Source organism: Plectropomus leopardus, chromosome 11 (genome assembly GCF_026936395.1).
Source record: "Plectropomus leopardus strain MGB_pleo_1.0 chromosome 11, ASM2693639v1, whole genome shotgun sequence".
Classification (NCBI taxonomy): domain Eukaryota; kingdom Metazoa; phylum Chordata; class Actinopteri; order Perciformes; family Serranidae; genus Plectropomus; species Plectropomus leopardus.
The window spans coordinates 30371726-30395775 of NC_142186.1; the positions used below are offsets into that span (position 1 = coordinate 30371726).

Below are 24050 nucleotides of genomic sequence, written 5' to 3' on the forward strand. Positions count from 1 at the left end.
ATAAAACAGCTCCTTTGAAGCAGGCGGCATTATCATTTTGATCATGCAATTATTTTTTCTGTTTATCAGTTAATTGTTTTGTCTGTAAAAAACATTCCCATCACATTTTCCCAGAGCCAAAAGTGATGGCTTCAATTTGCTGTTTTGTCTAAATGATCATCCAATATTTAATTATTTAAAGGTGCAGTGTGTAGGATTTAGGTGGATTTATTGGCAGAAATGTTATGCTTTCTGTATAATCACTGTATAATGTTCAGTGTATACAGAATAACTTTATTGTCATGGTATTAGGGATGATAACAATTAATCAATGATTGATTAATCGGTCGTTAAGAATTTAATTGAATGTGTGAAATTTAATCGACAGGCTATGACATGCTTTTAAAATATTTTTTGTTTTGTTTAAATAATGATCAATCAATCGCTAATTTTACTGATTTAAAACTATAATAACTACAATTTGGCTCCCAGTAAAAACCCGTTTTCAACATGGTCAGCGTAGGTGACCAACGCTCTCATTTTATAGCTAAACAGGACACTAAAATATGTTTCTGAAAAAAATTGAGGCAAGAAAAGGACAACGCAGTAACAGAATGTATATTGATAATTGATCAACACTGCTTAGTTAGACTGCAGTTCATGCACAGCAATTAACCCTTTGGAACCTGAAACATGTTTTTTTTCTTGCGCTGCATTTTGAGCCTTTTAAAATCAAACCTGACCAAATTTGATTTCTTGAGAAAAAACAGATATGTCCCCCAAAAAATAAATACATAAAAAAAAAATAAAAAATGGTGGATTCATGCAAACGCAGAGCACTATAGGAGGAGGTTTTTTTTTTATCATAGATTACCTTTATCATGCACTTCTGTGTGGACATAGCAACAGTTTTGGAAAATAGACAAAAGTTATATTTATAAACGTTACCAACTGTAGCTTTAAGGAACTTCCGCACTGGCTTTATTTTTCAGAATTGAAGGCTAAATCAACTTCTTTATAACAGTCTTTGGTCTGCAGATAAGCTCTGAGATACCGTGTAACTACAGACAAAATGAAGACAGACGTGCAGTGCAGCAGGTAAGAGATGATCCACACACTCTTAGACAAACAGAGATGTGAGAAGCCGTCAGGATCTCGAGCACAGACTGCAGAACGACGACTCAGAAACCGTTTAGGCCTGCTAGCTCAAGTCAACTGCTCTTTTTTCCAAGTCTGTTGTGCAACTGTATCCAAAAATATGCAGTAAAATAAACATAACAGGCTGGCACATGACTGTTTCCCGTGTCTCTTCAGGGATGGGGAACACAATAACAGGGATTGTGTGTGTGTGTATGTGTGTGTGTGTGTGTGTGTGATAAATCACCAGAAACTGACAACAGCGCAGCCTTTGCCAGCGGCCACCCGTACACATCCACATGTGGCAGATGGGAACAGAGTTGCCAGTGTTTTCAGTCTTAAAGCAGAGCAAATGTCGACCGTGTCTGATTTCAGGGAGCAGGACGGCCACAGAGGGAGGGGACAGACGCTGAGGACAGGCAATGTTCTCTCATGTCAAACTCATGGTTTTGTTTGAGCTCCCTCCAAAGCAAACTCTGTCCACAGAAAAGAATCATATGTACTCGCTTTGTTCCATTCATGCCTGCGATGATTTGCATTTGTTCATACAGTTCCTCAAACGCGGCGTCAGTCAACAGGATGAAAGACAGAGGTGTCCTGCCTTTTAAAAGCTGCCTAAAAGTGTGTGTGTGTGTGTGTGTGTGTGTGTGTGTGTGTGTGTCCACACCAAAAGGCCACACGATGAAACAGCCCTTGTTCCCCTCTACATGATTATCTGATGATTCATCTGAGAGTGAGTCAGACACCAGTTTCCCAGTCTTTGTGTTATTTTACAAGCTGTTTTTTTTTTTTTACTGGTTCTAAATCTGATTATCTGCAAAGACTCAGAGGACTCACCCTTTCAGTTTCCATTTACTGTGTCGTAAAAAGTAAAAGAGTCCACAGGGGACAAAGATCATGAATGCTGGTGATAAATCAAGATAAATAGTTAATAGTTACCATGCATTCTACGGGTTTTCTGTTTGATTTTGAAAAAAATCTGGATCAGACCTGAAAAACATCCATAGGCATCATTCTAAGAAAATGACAAAAATGAGCCTTCCCTCATTATCTTTTTAATATATCCTTGCTGAGCCTGCAGGCACTTAAAAAAAAACAAAAAACGTCTTTTCCTTTTGATAACAGGTTCAGCTACATTGAATCAAAATTTTTGCTTCAAGTACACAGCAACATGCCAGGAACAGGGGTGGAGGATGTTTTCAGATCATTAACAGATCTGTGCCACAGGGTAGAAATTGAGGTTGACCTGAATGCTTTAAAGCTTTTTTCACTGTAAATGGACATCAAAATCAGTATTCAAATGCTTTTTCGAACCAAAAAAAATCCCAAATAGCCAGTCAATTAAAAAAAAGGTAATCCACATAATTTATTATTCATCAACATGTATGATCAGTTATCCTGAGACAAGAACATTTGAACATATTGATAAGTTTTATGACTGTGGCGAACAGTCCAGCTCTACTGACACTGTGACAAGCTGATCACATGTGATATACTGGCAATATGTAGAAAAAGTCTGTTTTCTGGAATTATTTAAAATTTGCAAAGCTGTACTTACGGTAAAAAAAAGAACATCTGGATCCAAAATATGGTGAGCACACAATAAATTATCAGACATAAAGGTGAGCAGCAGGTGTTGGACATGCAGGCCTATTTCTGACAAGCCAGATAATGTAAGAGAAAAACTGATTTGTAACATGTTTTTACTGGTTTTAATCACCTGCTCAGTTTGTTCTGGAGAGGAAGAGACCTCTGTGGACCCTTTGACTCCCAGTAAAACCTCTTTAGCAATGAACATTGAAGGAATTTTAACCGGGAGAAAGTTCAGCAGGCTGCAATCTTTAGTCCTCACCACTAGATGCCACTAAAACTCCCTACACCTTACACACTGCATCTTTAAGTTCTCCATAGGTTTTGTTTGCAAAAATCCTAATTTGTATAGTTATTCAAGCTGTCAGACAAATGTGGTGGAGAAAAAGTAGAAAGTAGCATAAAAACAAAAGACTTAACTAAAGTAAAAATACCTCTAATTTGGAGTACAGTACTCCAGTAAATAAGCACTGACGCTCTGCACGTGTGCTGCACATTAATAGTACTCTTTGCATTGGCAGTTCACAATTTAACAGTTTAATTCTCATTTGCACTAACGAGAAATCTCCACGGTGCATCACCACCCTCACTTATGCTCCACACACTAACAACGGCGTGTTTTCTAGCCTCCCCTCCAGCGAGGCACAGAGCTCCTTCCAGCTGCACAATGAAAACTCCACGGGTAGAAAGAGTGCTGCTAACGTTAGCTTAAAGCTAAACAAAACGCATGTGGAGTTTATGAGACTCTGACGAGCTTTGGTCAGCAGTCTTTTGCTTTTCGCCAGGGAAAAAAAAAGGATTTGTGCCCTGGAGTGTAACCAAGTTGTGGTTGTGGGGCGAGCCTGGTGATCGGGCGCTCTCACGCGACTGGTATCGACGTACAGCAAACGCAGGAGAGCTTACTGGTGAGTGCTCGCCAGATCGAATGGAAAGAGATGTTTTCTAGCAGCACACATCCAGGGAAAATGTGTTTGCACGAGCACAACTCGTGTCAGGTGAGCTGTAAAACACTGGAAATAAAGCTGCAGTGACTTTCCTGTGATTGTCTAAACTCTGGCACTCTGTGTCCTGTTCTCTGTGGCAAACCCCACCCATCTGGCAACAAAGCATGCAAACTATTTCCAGAGTAGTTTCTGAGCCAGAAGAGTGTGCGTGAGAAACACAAACTGATTTTAAAAATCATCAGACACACTGACACAACAGGAAAACAGCACAAGAGTGAACCACTCACAAAATACAGGTGATAAGAATTTTAAATGGTACTAATCAGCATCTCCAATTATTTTACCAAAGTACAACAAACTAACTGATGAGGAGCCACATCAAGATGTAAAAACTTGGCCCCTAATCAGACTCCCTCAGTCCTAATAAACACAATATTTAATGCAGAACATGTGATATTTCTCAGAAGTTGAAAGAGCTCCCTCACAAACTCTGTGTCCTGTTTGGATTATACAGTCGAGCTGCTCCAAACATCCCATCAACTGAAATTCATTTCAGAGTCAATGAGGTTTTGCAGAACTGGAAATGGAACAATTGTTACATAACGAACCAGATGGGACGAGGGTGGGTGAGGTTACAGCGCACCAGAACTTGCCCACATCCAGTGGTGGGATGTAACCAAGTGCATTTACTCAAGTACTGTGGATAAGTACACATTGGAGGTGCTTTTTAGTATTTCCTTTAATGTGACTTTATCCTTCTACTACACTAGATCTCAGAGACAAATTTAAAAAAAAATGTTTCTCTAAATATAATGATTTTGATTTAGGGATTCATGATCCAGTTTTTTTGCCCCTGATCTGAATCATTTAATACTGAGTATCTACTGAGTCCTGATGTGATTCTTTTATTTTCTCAGATAATACAGCTTACACAATGCACACTTTAAAATGCTTAAAAGTAATTCAAATCAATGCACTGTATATGCTTGACAATTTAATAGCTCTGCAGTGCAAACTTTTGCCGTTTCAAGCACATATTAATAAATTAGCCTACGCCTATTGGTTTTTTATTAGTGGCGCTTTTGTTGCACTTACAGTGGCGTGGAGAGCGTGACAGATCGCTGTCTGTCTCTCCTGTGTCCACGGTGAAACACAATGCGCCACAGATGACAATAAAGCACAAAAGAGACTCATACTGCGTATTGCAGACTTTGATGGTGTGTGATTTGTGGCGGGTGGGATGCGCAGAGGAGGAGAGAGAGAGTTGTAGAGTAAACGACGGCTGCGTTGTTGTGCATAAAAGCTTTGCCAGTAAAACACACACACTAGTTAAAAAATGCCTCTATCTGCCCCGATACCAAACATTGAGATCAAATTAAGACATTCCTAACCTGATGTTTTTGATAAAGTTAGAAATGGAGAGCGTTGGGAAAGTTTTCCTACTTCTTCAGCTAAATAAACTCTTAAAAACATTTTTGGATCAGCTGCAAAATGCATCTTCACAAAGCCAAAAAACAGGCCTTGTTTTTTGACACTACGAAAACGTTTTAGAGATATGTGGCTCTCACAAATCATATGATAATATTATAAAACACGATGTTGTAGATTAAACTACCCCAAATTATATTGATGAGTTAAAATGAGTACAACCATAAATATCTACAGTAGTAAAATGCAACAAGCACGTTAATGCAGCAGTGATATTAATCCAAATACATCAGTAAAACACTGAAAGGGGACATTTTACAGCACGATGAATGCTTTCACTTTGACAATTTGTGTACATTTTGCTTTTACACGCTTTTGTTTAACAAGTAAGGTTTTGATTGCAGGACTTTTACTTGTAGTAAAGTATATTCACAGTGTGGTATTAGTGCTTTTACTAAGTAAAGGATCTGAATACTTCTTCCACCACAGTTCTCCAGTGGGCAGGGAGAGCAAGCAAAAGAGGAAAAGACAGAAAGGGAGAGACAGAGAGTGCGCAGTCCCACCATCTTAAAGTGATTTACCCTGTCCATGTGCGAGTGAGTCATCGAGGGCTTGGCTGGCTCTGAAGGCTCCATGGAAACTCTCATTCTATAAACTCCACTCCAACACACACACACACACACACACACACACACACACACACACACACACACACACACACACACACACACACACACACACACACACACACACACACACACACACACACGCCTGCCAAAACCTCTGCTTGGTACCGAGTTCTGGTCTGCTTAAGTCCAAGCCCGACTCATTACTCGCACACCAATAAAGCCGACAGAGACGGCTCCACAGGACAGCCATTCTGCACATTTACAAGTCGAACACGTGTTTTCTGTTCCAAAGTATTTAGTTCGAGGCCAAGAGAACAAATACTCACCAGAGTATTATAGCGCCTACTGACATTATCTATAGGATATATGTGCGAGGGAATATACAAAATCAAAATAGTTCATAACAGATCATTAAAACACACTGTGCGTGCCTAAGATACGATACCTCAATGTGATAAATTAGTTGTATCATCAGTGCGGCATCAGTAAAAAAAAATAATGGACCCAAAAATCTAAATATTTTGTTCCAGAGCTGAGACAGTTCACTAAAAATCTGCAATTATTTTGATGATCAGTTAATAATTTCTGGATTTTTTCAAGCAAAATGCAAAAAAATCTGTCTGCAGCTTTTCAAATGTGATGATTTCCCACTTTTTTTGTTGAATGTCACTGTGAATTGTATATTTTTCGATGTTTTGACTGTTTGTTGGACAGAGCAAGTAATCTAAAGACACACGTTGGGTTGTTGACTTTTCCAGGTCAGCAGAAATGATCTGAGGTCACAGAGATTATTGTGCAATATTGTGTTTACATGCAGCTTATTTACATAAGGATGTCTGGAAATTTTAAACAGCAGCATTTTCCCGACCTTGGAAGGACTTGGGTGCAGCACCGGAGTGTTTTTTAAGGCGCCTAAGGTGAATGAACAGAAAAAGAGACACGTGCTGAGACACGTTTTTTTTTGGCCGTCATCTCTGGTTAAATTAAAGTTAATGGCTCTTTGAAAGGGTGCAGCTTCATTATTATATAATATTACCAAATCAGTGGCATGAAATGGTCTTAAAGTTACACTATGACTGTTAATCACAATTTTTTCTTGGAAAATATACCGTCCAACAAAAGTAGCCTATTTATCATAACAGGCCTACCTTGCCTACCTCTTGAGAAATTGTGATGGTATTTTTTTTTTTTTTTTTTCCTTTATTGGTGATAGGACAGCTATAGTATGAAGGGGGAGGCTGGATTCGATCCGCAGCAGATGTGACAAGGACGGAGCCTCTGTACATGGGGCGCCAGCTCAACCAACTGAACCACGAGACGCCCCTTTTTCTAACAGTTTAAGGCAAATAAATTGTCGTTGTTATCATTGTTAAGACGTTGAATTTGTTGCTGGTCGCGATTCAGAAATAATGTCAGTAAGAGGTTCGAAAAAAATCACTTATTTTAGCAATTAATTCACCAGTTTGGCAACACTGGAGGTTGCGCGGCGGGCACTATGTTTCCACGTTAACGCAGCTAGCAGGCTGTTTGTCAGCAAAGCCGAACAGAAAATAAAATAGAAGTACAGACATTTACGTCAATAAACATTCAAATTTCACCACGTCTAAATCAATAACACGTGGAAATGCAGCACTAAAGCTCACGGAGTCAATGAGTGCCGGACCAAAAGGTAACGCCTTTTGTATTTCAGTCAATTTGCAAGTTTTTTCTTAAAAATCAACCGGTTTGTTACCAGTTAGGCCTACTTACTGTCGGGCCAATGCATGCAAAATGAACCGTAACTGACTTTTCTAATATGAACATGAATTTTGTTGTGGAAGAAAAATGTGCATTGCTCCTTTAGTTTTCATACAATCACTTTAACAGCTGCTGTCACAAAACACTGCAAAGAAACCTCAGAAAGAATGTGCTGGGTAGAAAAAAACGCCCCAAAAATGATTAATGTCTCTCTTTAACATAATCCAGCTCTAAATCATGTTCCACTCTCATATGCAGAGCACCAGACAGGATGTTCTTTGTACTTTTGAACAAGTTATCAAACATGGAGGAGCGTCTTCAGTGTTGTGACGCTCAGAAAGAGATCGATTTACATCACTGCTGGATAACACCCAAAATCACGGGCTGCTTCTGTGCGCTCTTATCTGCCCTCGCATGACTCAGTGTGACAGACAATCGTCTGCTGTCACATAATACAAGCGGAGATCATTGTAGGGGAACACAGGGTTTCCCCCCAAGGCAGCCAGAAGAACAGAGGAGGCGTGTGATCAAACGGCATGAGGGAAAGACGTAGAGCGGCACGGTGAAATCTGCCGCTGGTGGTCGATGGCGGTTTGCAGCTCTCCGTCTCTGGCCTCTGGGAGCAGGACACGAGACGCTGCGCTTAAAACGCTAAATAATGTGGAGTTAAACCCTTTGAAACCTGAGCAATTGGTTTGATTTATTTTCAAAAACATGGGTAGAAAGCAAGGAGCAACTTAAGACATGGCCCCAAAAATGAGCAGAATACATTAAATAAATAAATAAATTAAAGAAAGAAAGAAATAATAAAGTAACACTAAAATTGCCAGAAAAGAAGCAAAAAAACCCAACAACAACTAGAAAATGACTCAAAAATATCGTAAAAACATATACGTATACAGTTTTTTTAATAACATAATTTTAAATATATAGTTAGAATAATTGTAAATATAGTTTTCTGTACATTTTTTCTCTCTCATTTTCAGGTCATTTTTTTGGTCACCCTTTACTTATTTCTCGCAATGTGTGGGACATTTCTCGCCAAGTTCCTAATTGCTTTTTTTCCTCCCATTTTCGAAAGAAATCGTATCAAAATGCCTTGGTTTCAAGGGTTGAACAGCTTGTGAAAAGCATCTGAACGCAGCACAAGAAAACTGATGTTGAATCAGGCTTCAAGGAGTTAATTTTGCTCCACATTCAAACCTGAGAGAGGCTGCCAGCGACCAAGAGATGCATTTAACAAAAAAAATTTTAAAAAAAAGACATTTTTCACAGCAGACATTTGATTGATGTCATTACTGGAAGAAAAAGTGGTGCAATTAATAACAATAACGAAGGCAGTTCCAGGCTCCTGGTATTGTGCACGCTGCCTCACCACCGTGACTTACTGGGACACTTACTGGGAATTAATCCATTGTTAATTTAATTAGTTTTACCTGTGCTTACCCTGATATGACAAGTCAAAATGTCTGCTGTGAAAAAAGGTCTATTGGTGCAATAATTATTGAGGCTGAAGGATGAAAGATGTTTTCTAACAGCTGCTGGCTTTGTATGACGGAGATGCAGTCAATTATGAATGAAGTGGACAAACTGTGAGCTTCCACAAGTGAGTATTAAAAGAGAAATACCTGTCAAGGTGGGTATTTGACATTTAAACAATGATATACCAGGATTAGAAAAAAGCTCAGTGAGCTTACTTTTCATCCCACTAATTACTCTGACCTAATAACTGAACGTTACAGTCATTAATTTTTAACCAAGTCTGCATAATGAGGCTTTTAGATGTTGGAGGGAAGGTGCATATACAGTATAATGTGCCATAGACTGAAGCGATAAGTTATTTTATCTGCTGCAGCTTTGGATAGAAAATTAAATTAGCAAGTAATATGATAATTAATTCATCTTTGAAGTCATTTTTTTGGATCAATGATTAATATTCTCTTTATCTAGCTTCTAAATTGTGAGGATTTGCTGCGTTTTTGGCTTTCGTGATTGTAAGGATAGTAGGGTTTGGACTGTTTGTTGGACATGCAACTGGAAGACATCATCTAAGGTCTATTAAATTATAGTGAGCATTTTTCACTGTTAAATATAATGAAAATAATCTTAAGCTGCAGATCTTGTTTCTTGTTCCTGAAATGTATCCGCTTTTTTTTTTTAGGTTGTAAGTACCAACAAATGGAGCATTTTTTACTATACATCAGTAAAACATACAATAATTGGGTTTACCTTACTTTGGTTGTTTTCTATAGCTTCCTACATATACAAGGTCGATTTCTTTTAAATTAGTATTGTTATTTTTTTATTTATTTTTTACTATGTATTTTAAATGATTATCATTACTATTAAATATAAATGATTGTCAATAATTTTGCCATTCAGTCTGTTGTTTTATGCATCAAACTGATGTCTTACGAAGGAGGCAGAGATAGTCTGAAATACTCAAGTCAACTGAAAGTTTTTAAATGTCCAGGGGACTCCTTACATAGTCATTTTTTTAAATGAAAAAGCTCTACTTTGATGCTTTTTAATGCTCTCTGGCTCCTTATTTAACCTTAAAAAAGTATTTCTTACTTTCCAGATGAATTATGAATTGTGAGGAGAGAAATATTTGCAAACGCGTTCATTAGAAATGTATTGACTAGAGGTATAAACATTACATTAAATAAATGTATTTATGTTGACAGTAGAGAAATGTAACTAAGTACATTTATTTCTTTATTTCTTCAAGCGTGAGCACAGTATGAATGGAACGGCAGGATCTAAGGCTTTTTTAAAATTATTAGGCTCTTTTTTTTTTTTAAATACATATAGCCTATATATTTGGATCTGGGGCTATTTATGAAGCATTTGTGGTACCTCACCACTGCCTACTACATTTCAAAAGCAACCTTTTAAACACTGAATATGAAGCAAAATCAAAGTATTATGTTCAGTGGTAGGTTTAAAGATTTGTAATACTGGAAATATGGACTTTCACCTAGAAAAGCTTCACTCATTTTGCCTAAATAAATAAATAAGTGAATAAATTCAAGTATTAAAAAAGTCTATAAAGAAGTCTATAAATTGAACTTAGGCCATTTTAAGACTTTTTAAGGCCCTGCAGACACCCTGAGAGAGATGGCATATTCCTGTAACTGTTGCCAGCAGACTTCTGAGAGAAAGCTTCACTTAAAAAAGCCGAGGCATTTGAAAGAAAGCACAATCAGAAGCAGAGTGCAGGCTTGCTCTTGTCCATTTTAGGAAGAAACGTTAGAGAGAAACATTTTATCTCAACAAACTCGACATGAGCAGCTTGAATGAGTCCTCCTGTTATCCACAACACCATCCCGTTACAGCACCGATGTATATTATGTCGCCTCAGAGACGCATTTAAAGCTTCCCTCGAGTTAAACACAGAAACTTTACTCACTGAAACCGGAGCTATTACTAATATTAGACCACCTCTTATGACGTCCAGCTCTCCATCACACTCACCCCCCTTTACTTCCCCTATTTTCTCACCATGAATGACGGCCGTCTGAATATTAAATAGCTTTTGTTTATCACTGTATGCATTGCTTAGTGTGAGGTCTTTTATCTCTCCACCGTAAATGTCAGCGCCTGCTGTGTCGCTCTGAGATGACAATAAAAATATGCGACGTGCTGCAAATGAAGTCTCCAGATTGTAACAAGTAAAAGGTCAGAATGCGGCTGTACATCGAGATGGGCTATCATGAGGAAACGTAGTTGATGGGATAACAAACACTTAACTGAATCAAAGAGAGCTGATGGTGATTATGAGCAACAATAAACTGCAAAAACACACGAATCGTGTTTCATGGAAAGCAAATATTCCAAAGAAAGGAAATGTGTTATAGATAAGTGCACTTCCTGCTGTTTTCTCTGATAGCTGAATATGAGTCCGTGAAACAGCACAAAAACACGTGCACAGTAGCAACACATCTTTATGTCTGCGCCAGGCCACGCTCTACCACGCTTTATCTACTTATATAATCTTTTTTTTAATATTGTTTCAACGAACTGCCTGCAATAAAAGGTCAAAGAGCTTCATCTCTCTGCTGCCACACCCAAAACCACACAGTGTGCCGACAGGCGGGCAGACTCATCCCAGGTAAATCCCTGCTTTTATGCATTCAAAGTAGATCAGATCCAGAAAAGGGTTTGGCGGTTTACTGTTTAACCCTTACAGTTGAGTTTCCTCCTTATCAGACAGACTTTGACCAAAAGGAGAAAAGTTCTTGCTATCAATAAAAAAGGGCAGTCACTTTTGATTTCAGACGCCATGTGCAGCAGGAACACATGCGGGCCGCAGATAATACAACATTAACAATAATACAGTTAGAGCTCTATACTAAATGTAGGTCATTCATTTAGTGGCAAACAACATTTGTTGCTGCTATACTGGAGTTTCTGAGTTCAATATAATAAATTTAAAAAATATCAATATCATTTCCAATATCACACTGAGGGTCCAAAATGTGTGTAATGACATACTCATATGGCTTAACACAAAGATATTTAGTTTAATATTATAAAGCGCTAAAAAAACCCTGTTAATATTCCTATGTAAGAAGCTGGAAGAAAATAATGGTTGAATTAATCATCAAAATAGCTGCAGACGGATTTTCTGTTGATCTATTAATCGCTTCAGTTCTACAGTTCACATGTGAGTGCATATCTTTTGCACACACAAAAAAAAATCATGAATAAAGCAAACTGTGTCACGAAATCATGTGCAGACTGTAAACACTCCCTACTGCACTCCGCCTGGGTGGAGCGTTAAAGAAAAGGTTCAGAGAACGAGTCCTGCGGGTGATGAGCCACTTCCCCCTAACAGGCTCACGTCTCCCAGCCAACAGCACAGCTGGAGGTGAGACTGAGCACGAGACTCCAGACAGACGCTGTTTCAGCATTAAAGGAGAGACGCCTGAACGAGGTCTTGACGAACCTGTGAACAGACTTCTGCGGCTCCGGCTGTAGCTCTGGGACTCATGTTTAACATTTTCTGACCGGCTTTTTTTTGTATGAGCTTTAGATGTCACTCTGCAGCTCCACACCTGCTTTTGCAGAGCTTTGTGTATCTTTTCTCTACAGTTCTGAATTATTTACACGTCAAACAGTGCTGCAGGGAGGATGGCTGGCATTCTGGCCCACCAGCTCCAGGTTTTGCCTCCAGAGGGGAGTGAGGGCAGCATGTGTTCCTGAGAGCAGTTCTGCATACAAAGACGTGTGTGTGTGTGTGTGTGTGTGTGTGTGTGTGTGTGTGTGTGTGTGTGTGTGTGTGTGTGTGTGTGTAGCGACGCAGTGTCATGCCTTGGGGCTAAACAGGTGTGTCCAGTCAACTGAACTGCAGTGACGGCCCCACCTGTTGCTGTGTGTTGTGTCAAGCTCGAGAGGAGCAGCCAAGGACGCTGTTAAAAAAGTCAACATATTGTGAGATGTCCGGCGTTTGTTGCGTCGCCGTCTGCTGCTGTCGCCACCTGAAGCTCAGCTCGGCAGCCCGTCACCGTGTGTATTAATAAACCTGACTTCCCGTTATAGTGAGTCCACAGTCAGCCCATTCCAGAGGCCACAAAAAAACCTCTGAGTCACCACCCCCGTCACACGGCCGAGCCAAGACTCTGAGCACCATGGCAACCAAACACCAAACACACAGACTGACAGATAAAGCCGGCCCGGGCTGGATTGAGTGATTCTTTTCCGCCACACATGCGTCAAAGAATCGGTTTCCTTTAGAAAACAATATTGCAGCAGGAGCCGTTAGTGCTTCCTCTGCCAAGAACCTGCAGAGGCACAATGACATGAGGGATATTGTGGCAGTGAATTCAAAATTTAATAAAGCTGTTCCCCCAACACTTTCAGGGCAGACACACACACACACACACACACACACACACACACACACACACACACACGTATCGCCTTTCTCCGGCGCGCATGACACAGTCAACATCCACCTACAGTCATGTGCAAATTTACAAACCACTGATTGATGAGCTGGGCACTAGTGCTGCAACTAACAAGTATTTAGGTCTAAAAAATGTCCAAAAAATGTCATTCAGTGTTTCTCAAAGCCAAAGATGACGCTCTAAAATGTCTTGTTTTGTCCACAAGCCAAAGATTTTCAGTTCAGTACCACAGAGGAGCAGTAGTGGAATGTAACAAAGTATATTTACTCAATTATTGTACTAAGTACAAATGTGAAGTACCTATACTTCACTCTGTCTATTCTTTTGATGCCACATATACTTTTACTCGCAACATTTCAGAGAGAAATGTTGTACTTTCTAAACAAAAAGTACAGCTGAAACTAGTAATCAATAAATTAGCTGAATGACAGAAAATTAATTGGTAATTATTCTGATAAACATTTTATTTTTATTTATTTACATATATTTTTTAAATATATTTTTTGGGTGTTGTTTTCATTTTATTTTGTTTTGTTTTTTATTTTTATTTTATTTTTCTGTACTAGTTACTTTTACTTTTAATACTTAATACTGCATGACTTTCACTCATAATAGTAATATTTTTAAGGTGTGGTATTAGTAATTCTACTTCAGTAAAGTATCTGAAGACGTCCTCCACCACTGTAGAAGAGGAAGGAAACCAGAAAATACGCCCAAACCAATAATTGATTATTAAAGTAGATGGAGATTAATTTAAAAGTTGACAACTAATAGATGAATTGTTCCAGCTCTACTTTAGACACTGTCACCACAATGGCACAAAAGAAACAAATGAGCCACATTTAAAAAATGCACATTTCCTGCCTTATTTTACACGCTTATTCATCCTTCCACGCGCAGCACTGAGCCACACCCTCTGTGATTTGCATACATTCGTGCCGACATGCTTCACAGTTCACATTCAGTAATACTGTCAACTTAGTGGAAAGAACACAATGGTGTTAACTGGGGGAAAGCATTCGCTGCCATGTGTGTTCCCCTCACACACACCCTCTCACACACCCTCTCACTGCTGTTTCAACACTGAAAATATGCCGTGTCGAAATGCAGTTTGTTTTTTTAAACAGGAATGTGTTGAATGTTTCCATCTCCGTATTCTGTCACTCTGGAAAAGGGGAATCTTTGTTCTACAAATGCAGCTAAGTAAAAGTACTGGGGGAGTACAAATCGTTTCTATTTAGTGGTTACATTTTCTCGGTCCCCTCTGACCCGCGGTGCTCTTTACTAAGACGGTGACACATTCCTCGACACATCCAACACGGGCCTGCGGCAGCAGACCTGCACACATTTATCTAAGTAGCTGAAATCACAGCTGAGGAAAACACAGACAACAAACGCGCTGCTAACCTCACACCTCAGCCACACACCTCTCCGTCCTCAGCTGGAATGGACGGCATGACGCTGCAAAACGCCTTTCGGTTCGATTACAAGCATTAAAGGTCCGGTGTGTGGGATTTATTGGCAGCTAAAAGTGAGGCTGAAGAGCTAAAACTTCTTCTGTGCCAAGCCTGTAGGACAGAGACGTAAGGTAGCTACACAGGGCCCCTGTGCATGCGGATATGATGGGTACTTGTACCGGCTTGTTACTAGTAAGGCACATAAACTCACTACCCTGTGATCTTATCGTCTCAACACATGATCGAATAGAGACCTGACACAGGATAACACTAACATACATAATACGCAGAAATTATCATCGCATAAATGTGGACTATATGACAAAAATACAAAAAAAAAAAAGCTTAGTTATAGTACATGTAGAATGAGCATCTATATTATATTGGGTTTTTTATAGATTACTACTACTACTAATGGCCATCATCTTAATTTAATATGAATTCCTCTCTGAATACAGGCATATTATGAATAATAAGAATATTATATTCCATCACTGCCATTATACTCACCTAAATCCTACACACTTGACCTCAGTTTTTAGGATTCTGTTATTCTACAGTATTGTTGTTTAATTATTTGTTCATATAAAGCGTTTTCCAAAAGGTTTGGTGTATTTATTGCAGAGAGGTTTGAATGAATGTGGGTCCATAATAACAGCTTGTGACTATTTGTCTTATCGTGGATAAATTATAGACCAATTATAGACAAAAATCCTTTTAATAATGGGATCTGAATCTGAAGTAATGCCTCAAAAAGCGCCATAGAAAAAAATAAAAATAAAACAAACAGAAACGAATATCCATATACCAAAACAGAAAACCCAACAAACTCTACTCAGCGTTACTGTACAGTCAGCATGCATCTCAAAGTACACAGCAGAAATAAAATAAAGGCATGCTCTTAACTGCTCACGATCTGATGTTAATAATTTATAAGCCTACACACACACACACACACACACACGCGCAGACACAGACACACACACGCAGACACAGACACACACATGCAGACACAGACACACACACGCCGACACACACACACACACACACACACACACACACAGACACACACACGCAGACACAGACACACACATGCAGACACAGACACACACACGCAGACACACACACACACACACACACACACAGACACAGACACACACACGCAGACACAGACACGCAGACACAGACACAGACACACACACACACACACACACACACACACACACACACAGACACACACACACACAGACACAGACACACACACGCAGACACACACACACACACACACACACACACACACACACACACACACACAAAAACACACACACACACTCAGTGCCAAGTTCACTTAAAACCATCAGGTGACTTTTATGTGACATCTAACTGAATCTGTCCCTGCTAAAGTATCAAGCTCTTTGAATTCCGACCAAATTTGCTTAATTTCTTAAAACGCGAAAAGAAGGAAATTAACAACTTAACAAGAAATGAACTGAAAATTCGCAAAATGAAAGAATAAGAATAGAATAGTAAGAAGAAAGAAATTACCTGAAAAATTGTACACACGCACAAAAAAGAAAAAAACAGGACATCACCTGAAAAAAAGTGCTGAAATAAATTAACAAATATAAATAAAAATATTTTTGGGGTGAAATAATTTTAAATGTATAAATATAATAATTATAGATATAGTTTTCCTGATATTTTCTTCTGATGACTCTTTCTTACTTTTAGCTTATACTCATTTTCTAGTCATCATTTATTAATTTCTTGCAGGACATTTCTTGCCAAGCTGGACACAGCACAAGAAAGCAGATGTCAATCCAGGTTTCAAAGGGTTAACTTTCAGTTTGATTGATGCCATTAACTCAAACAAGACATAACATAGTATCAACCTTGCCTCCAAACAGCCCCATAAAGTTTATTTACAATGTGTAAAAATGAGTGATAATGTTACTTCTCCACGTGTCTCGATGCACTGAACACCAGGCTGCTTGTTAATGATCCAACGTCATCAAAAGTGCAACAGATGTGAATTTTGAGCTTCTGTCCACAGCGCCATTATTGTGCAGAGTTATCACATTAGAGCTGTTTGCAGCAGAGCTGTGTTTAACTCTGTTTATTGAAAGGTTTTCTGTCGTTGAGGCAGTAATTCTCACAGAGCAGGCTGTGTGTTGAAGGTGTCGCCTGTTTGGTCGAAGGTGTGTCATTTCCAACGCCCCCGGGGCTTAAAGTGAAATAACTGAACGTCAACTGATGAGTCATAAAGCTTAGCCACCTGGAATGTACTCTGCTGTGTTAAATGTCGGGTACGGCTGCACGCTCCACGCAGCATTCCTGATAGAAAATTAGGGTGTTGCATCACCTCAGTCATTGGGTGTGAACCAGAGGCACAAAAGGTAAAATTACAACATTCAGATCTACTTTGACTGAAGCACCACCCTAAACACTGGTATGAGATGCTTTGTAAACATAGGATCATTAAAAAGAAAAGCCTCAAATGTTGATATGCTAGTGACTCAGTGATTTTTTTTTCTAAAAAAAGAGAGACAACACAAATGCAAGAACGAACCTGCAGCGGCTGACGTGCCGCAGCAAGTACAGAGACGTAAAGTAATACTGTTACTATAATATGTCACAAATAATTTATTCTCATCTTACTTTTGTGGTTTCGCTTTGTTCTCTAAAAGAACAGTTTATCTGAATTATAATTTTGTACTGTGCTATAAAGTAACACCACTGGCCTATGATGCAAAGCATGTAACTCTCATGCATCAGGAGAATCCCCAAGTTACTGTGAGATGCCAGAAAGGATGGGATTTCCCCGTCAAAAGAACCAGACAACAGCAAATAAACATTATGTCATCGATACTGTTAAGAGCATTGAAGGGAGAGTTTGGATTTTTGTGAGTGGGGTCAGTCTGCACGCCCCCAGTTCAGAGAAGCAGGCTGGAGTCTGACGAGGAAGCTAAGCAATGCACTGCTGTGGATGGGGTCGAGCATTAGAATAATGTATTTGAGCCACCAAAAATAATCAGTATCAGTTTAAGTAGACGCTATATTGAAAGTATTTACCGTCAGACAGCTTGTTCAGTTCCCCATCTCTGCTCTTATCAAAGCCACCAGACTTCATTTATATCAATTTTATCTCAGCGAACACAAGAGCTGCTGATCCACCATCATGTATAAGTATAAGAAGAGGAATTTTGTCTTTTATTTTGTTAATTATCTTTTAGACTTTACAGTGCCACATCAGAAAAACAACTCATGAAACTCTAATTCAGATTTCTGAGCATTTTGAAGTGTTTTATAACATTTTAACACCAGCTAAGGCCTTATTTTCGAATTCAATGCCTTTTAAGACTTTTTAAGAATCTGTGGGAGCCCTGTAGTTTGTCATTGTGACCCTTTTAAACACTGTAAATCACCAACAAACTAACTGATGTAGGCAGTGGTAGACCAGCAGCTCCTGTGTTCAGTGATGTCAAATTACTGTTTTTCTCAATGGGGTCTGGCTTTGAAGGGAGCGATATAACGGCGTCATTTTCTCATTGGAAGTCACTTTCTGACATTGATGTAAAGCAGTGGAAATATTCCAAATGTAACGTTCAATTAAACTGATATAGATTCTTTTAGGTGGGACTTTTTTTAGGTGGATAGAATTGCTATGATTATAATTTTGCCTGCATCCCCCCACTGTGGTGCAATGCTCAGCTTCCATGTCCGACCCCCGCCTGCTTCTCCGAACTGGGGGCATCCTGACCGACATCTACTGTGGGTAACATACTCTTTATGGATAAGTACTTCATACAAACCCACTCCAAAAACAATCTACGCTATCCCTTTTTACAGAAATTACACGCTCAGAGTGGTGCACAAAATAGTATTTGTTGGGTACTATAATACAGTATATTATTGCATAGTACAGTATGACAGCATGTACTTTTTGTGTAGCCACATCCACTTTGTGACCTCACTCTCGTAGTATAGCCACTCCCTCTCAAGCTCCACCCCCACACGCTCCTCCTACCTGGCTTTGAGCTCCTTGTGCTCCTCCCTGATCTTGCTCAGCTCCAGCTGCAGGCGTGCTCTCTCCTTCGCCACCTGGTCCAGGGTCTTGCGGGCGTCGGCCAGCTCTGCCTCATAGGCTGCTTTCATGCCCGACAAATCGCGGCTGACCGAGGACTCCGACTCGGTGATGCGCAGACGTAGCCCTGCATTCTCTGCCTCCAGCGAGCGCACCTTGTCGATGTAGACAGCCAGGCGGTCATTGAGGTTGCTCAGGTCCTCCTTCTCCTGCAGCCTGGTGATGCGGGCCGGGGAGACGGTGCCGCTTCTGGAGCGTTTCTGGGCCGGGGTTTCCATGGTAATAATGGCTCAGCAAGAGGTGCACAGGGGGTGAGTCACTGGCTGTGAGGGAGGAGGACGAGGGAAGAAGGGTTAATGACAACCACAGTAACTGGACTGGTTTCCCTAGAAACGCAGTGCACATAATCATGGGCTGAATCACATGTCAAACTTTAATAGTTTATTCTGAAGAAATGTTCCCGTCTTGCGTAACCTTGATCCTTGTCTGGGCAGCCCGCCTTCAGTGCTGCTCACAGATCTGCAGGATAATGTATTCCAGGATCCTTTTTCCACAGCACATCTTAAAAAAAACTGTATTGTGTGGTTTCAAAAGTCATTTAAAGAGGCAGAATTTGTTCGCAAGAATGCTTTTCTTGGTCCTCTTATTTATTTATTTTTTTTAGATTTTTTTGGATACAAAGCCCCTATTATTTTATAAAAGAACTACATTTTTATTGCTCTTTTCCAGCTTTTAGTGCCCCTGATAAGGTCCCCTATTCACTCAGCTATTTCCACTGCAGAGTGTAGCACACTATCATAACATATGCCGTCTCTCCTCCAGCTCCATTAAATTGTTGCATGAGCAGTTCAGCCGCTTTATGAATTTCACTCCAGAGCAAACATATTTCCCAGGAACATCCACCAATACCTTTGGCTCACTAACCAGGCAATTAAAACACTTTTAACATCACTCTTAAAATATGCAGCCAAAGCCGGGGACACTAAAGTAAATTGTCCCTCCTTCTCTGCTCTCCACAGACTTTTTTTGTAAAATGGAGGGAAACAACAAAGAAAAAGCTTCTAATTGCTTCCACAGCGTGTTCGGCAGTGATCATGTCGCCCACAGTCGCTTCTACCAGCACCAATCATAATACCAAAGTGTTGACTCATTATATCAACAACTGCTGCAAGATGCCCTGATAAGGACATACAGTACATCCGCCCTACAGCTGCTAACAGTGAGTGAATAAAAGAGCTCAGGGGTATATTTGAAAATGAGCAGCAAAAAAATTATCCCCTCTGAAATCTTTAACAGAATTTACTTTGAGCACGGCAAATGTGAGCAAACATTTCAAGCTGTAAATCACTCATTTAAAAGTGCAACTTTTTGTGCAAGTACAAATAAGGCCATCAACAGTTTTAATAGATGTTTCAGTGTTATTCTAATCTGCCGCTTCAGGATTTTAAGATTCAAGATTCATTTTGTCATTTTTTTATGCATCTGCACACATAAAAAGACAAAATGCTTTTATCCCAGCAGTGCCACAAAGAATAACAAAATAAAACCGTTCGGTGCGACTTCAAAATGTATTCTCACTTTTCAGCTGCTAACGACTCACACAACCTTTTTCCCTCTTTTCCTGGCGGGAAAGCCTACTCCAGTTTGGCTCAGAGGTGGGTGGACTTTGCCACCCATCCCTCCACCGCCCATTACCAAAAGTGCACACAAGGACATGCACGCCCATGTGGGTGGGATGGCGCACACATGCGTGCACATGATTTACGTGCACACGCCCACAGGAGCAAAGCCACACACTCACACAAGTACTCTCTGGCCTAACTTTGAATAAATGAAGCATCCACTTAGAGCTCCCGAAAATGTGGCGCGCGTTAACAGGTGCTGTCTGATGTCCCACTCTTCTGTAACAGCAGGCGGGAAAATGAGACACAACTTTTTCAAAAGTTATTTCACACCGCTACCTGACAAAATGAAAAATAACTCGACTGAACAAGCTAAGCAGGCGCTCTGCGTTATCTGCAGCAGCAGCTCTGTCTATCACAAACACAAAACGTCAGACAGAAATCTGAGCTCTGGACCTTACCTCGTCTGTGTGGAAACCTCTCCACTTCAGCCTGCTGAAGGGACTAAAAGTGAGAGTGCAGGACCTTTCTAGAAGTTTATCTGCTGCTGTGAGTGTGTGTGAGCTGCAGTGAGTGTGTGTGCCATACCCAAGAGGAAGCGTAGAGGAGAGGATCCGCTGAATAATGTAGTCTCTGCTAGTGGGTGTGTGCGCCTTTGGCTCGTGCCCTGAACTGCTCTCCTAGCTGTCGCTCACTGCACCTACTGCTGAAGAGGGAGAGAGGGGGCGGGAGCACAGCAGCGAGGGGAGGGTGGGGCGGCGAGGAGGAGTCCAGTCTCTCTCTCTCTCACACAGACACACACACACTTAGAGCAGCTTCTGAGCTTTATCTCTCCCTGCACTGGCCCTATCTTTTCCTTTCTCATTTCACTCGCGGAGCCCTCGCAGACACACTGACCTCAGCGGCTGGTGCAAGTGCTCTGTCAATAAAACGCGGTGACACCGATGACACTGAACAGCTCCCACGTGGGTGAAAGAGTGTGAATGTGCAGATCTCACCCTGCTCCTCCCTGCTGCTATGAAGAACACAATCTTAGCCCCCTTTTCTGGTCGAAAACGGCCGTGACAGCTAAAGCAAACACTGGAAAAAATTTCTGTTTCAATCTGAAAGCCGCCAAAAACAGAATCCTCTGGTCTTCAGAGAGGAGCAGGGATGACCTCGGCACACACAAACACAAGTCACAAAGCTAATCAAACAAGTCCAAATAGAAATCATTCATCACCTCGTAGTGGGGTTGTGTTGTTATCCATGGCAGAAAAATAATCTGTCAGCAAGCTCATCCTCTGAATCCAAAGAGGAAAAAGGCCGCAAATCTTTTGTATCACATCCCAAGAGAGAGAATAATTCCCACAAGTCATCCTGACAGTCTAAAAGGTCTGACACTCAGAAATGAAGTTCTGCTGTTATATTTATTTCCTCGGGGTGGAGTTAATGGAGTCACAGGTCCAATCAAGTTCTGATGCAGGGGAAAAAGACGTTTTCTGTGTGTGTATGTATCTCCGCACCATGGAGATGGAAGTTAGTCTATTCGTGTGTGTGTGTGTGTGTGTGTGTGTGTGTGTGTGGTTAAACAAGGGGCAAGACAGCATCTCTGTTTTTGGGCATGGGGCAGGCCCAGTGGCTAAGGGAGTATCCTGGCTTCAGTGTGGCCTTCCAGTGGAAAGGAGCCGTCAGCCTCTGAAGCTGCTTCTCTGAGTCACACATCCCTGAACAAACAGCTCATTTGTTCACCACCTCCTCTCTACCTCTCTCTCCCTCCGTCTCCGTCTTTCCATTCTGAGTTTTTGTGTTTCAGTAGAAGTCACACTGGGACAAGCATGCCTGGCTGGCAGCCCAAACATCTCCCTTCAATAAGCTCCTCTACGTCTCCCCAAATCTTCTGCCCTTTTGTTGTGCTGTCTGTCTGCACCGGCAATAATGAAATCGTGTCATGAATGCTATCACATTGAAACAGGGATACTCAGGTGTGACACGCGTTCGATCCCTGGAGCAGAAAGAGGTGATAATTAGAATCTTTCCCAAAAATTACAGAACAAATCTGTAGCTGACTGATCAATAGTGAACTCATGGATTGAGACCCAGTGCTTATTAGCGTCTGAAGACAATTAATGCTCTCATTATGCCTCTGTACTTGCTAATTTGCAAATTTACTGCTAAAATTCCTCTAAAGGGACTTGCAGAAAAAACATTTCAAGGCTAAAAGTTTTATTTACAAACTTTTAAGAGAAAATGAGAGAATTTTTTTCAAGGGCTGCAAATAATGATCACTTCAATTAATATTTTTCTTGTCAGAAAGTTGTAAAAGGTCAACACAGATTCTGTGACGCAATTAAACAACAATTAAAAAACAACAAAAAAAGATGTGGCAAATGCAAAAGATGTATACCATCACTTTTCAACCACCAATTAACTTCTATCAATGCATTCAAGCCGCCTGTCTCGCACGCACACTTGGAGTCTGAATCCCAGACGCGCTCATCAAGCAGAAAGACAGGAGCGGACAGACTGTGATGCAACTCACAGAGACAAGTACTGAACAATGCGTTAGCAGTCTGCTCTCTTCCTGTCCCTGTTTCACTACTCGTCTGTCTGTTTCTACCTTCTCGGCATCCCAAGCGGGCAGCTAAAAACAAGGAGTGTCCGTTCTACAATCTAAAGGTTATATTTCTCTATTATGAGCCACTTATTTGCTGCTTTCCTGGGAAAAAAACAATGACAACTAAAGATTCCAGTTTGAGAATATTTGGCGTGGGAGGGAACTCTTGAGAATTTTTCCAGAGGTGACTAGGCCACTATCAACAGTCATTCCAGTTTCAAAACCAGATGAGCAGCTCCTCCTTTTTATACCTGATCACTGTGACACTCCATTGCTTTGCCCAGGGGCCACTTTTGCAAAGTGACAGGAGGCCAGGGGCCAGGTAATAAACAAACTTAACAGTGTTGATCAGTATGTATAATTAATGAATTGCCTGCTTTAAAATGTTCAACGTTTGCTTTGCAACTCTGCCAATCAGAGGCAGAGTAAAGCCTCATTTCCACTACAAAATAACCTGCTAACGATGGCTAACATCTGGCTTTTTCATGCAACGGGAATACATGTGATTGGCATTTACACTCGGGTCAAATGACTGCAGCAGTCATGTGTGTTGCCTCCTGCTCCGATCAGCATTGATGGGAACACAACACCTGGGTGAATGCAGTAATTTCAGCTCCTTAGGTGAGATACAATGATGCCATGCCATTAAATATCGTCCATCTCCTCCTAAGCAGCACTAAAACAATATTCCAAATTAGTCTGCACCAAGTTTAAAAGAGTGACTGATTAAGTAAAAGATATATAAAGTGAAAAAAACTACTGAAAGGTTTGCAGAGACCTTTGTTCCTTCTGCAAAACCCAAGCAAACCCCCTACACCCACACACACAAAAGCGGACAGAAGCGGCAGACTCGTGTGCTGCAGCGGTGTGCTCACTGGCAGTGGGAATGCAGTCTATCACCTATACTTAGCGAGTTTAACCATATTTGAAAAACT

General features: G+C 40.5%; 1 protein-coding gene across 3 annotated transcripts in view; it reads right to left on the reverse strand.

The window, feature by feature from the left end:
- LOC121945134 (lamin-A) overlaps window positions 1-24050 on the reverse strand; it is a 63561-nt gene that overhangs the window by 28482 nt on the left and 11029 nt on the right. Inside the window, exons 1-2 of one of the 3 annotated variants that reach the window (XM_088084592.1) lie at window positions 21108-21267; window positions 18841-19220 (exon numbers count right to left, since the gene is read on the reverse strand). In XM_088084592.1, coding sequence (XP_087940718.1) covers window positions 18841-19175 — 335 coding nt within the window. In that variant the 5' untranslated portion in view covers window positions 19176-19220; window positions 21108-21267. Of the gene's footprint in view, window positions 1-18840; window positions 19221-20980; window positions 21268-24050 lie in introns of those variants that run through there. The other 2 variants (XM_088084594.1, XM_088084593.1) reach the window with 2 other exon arrangements.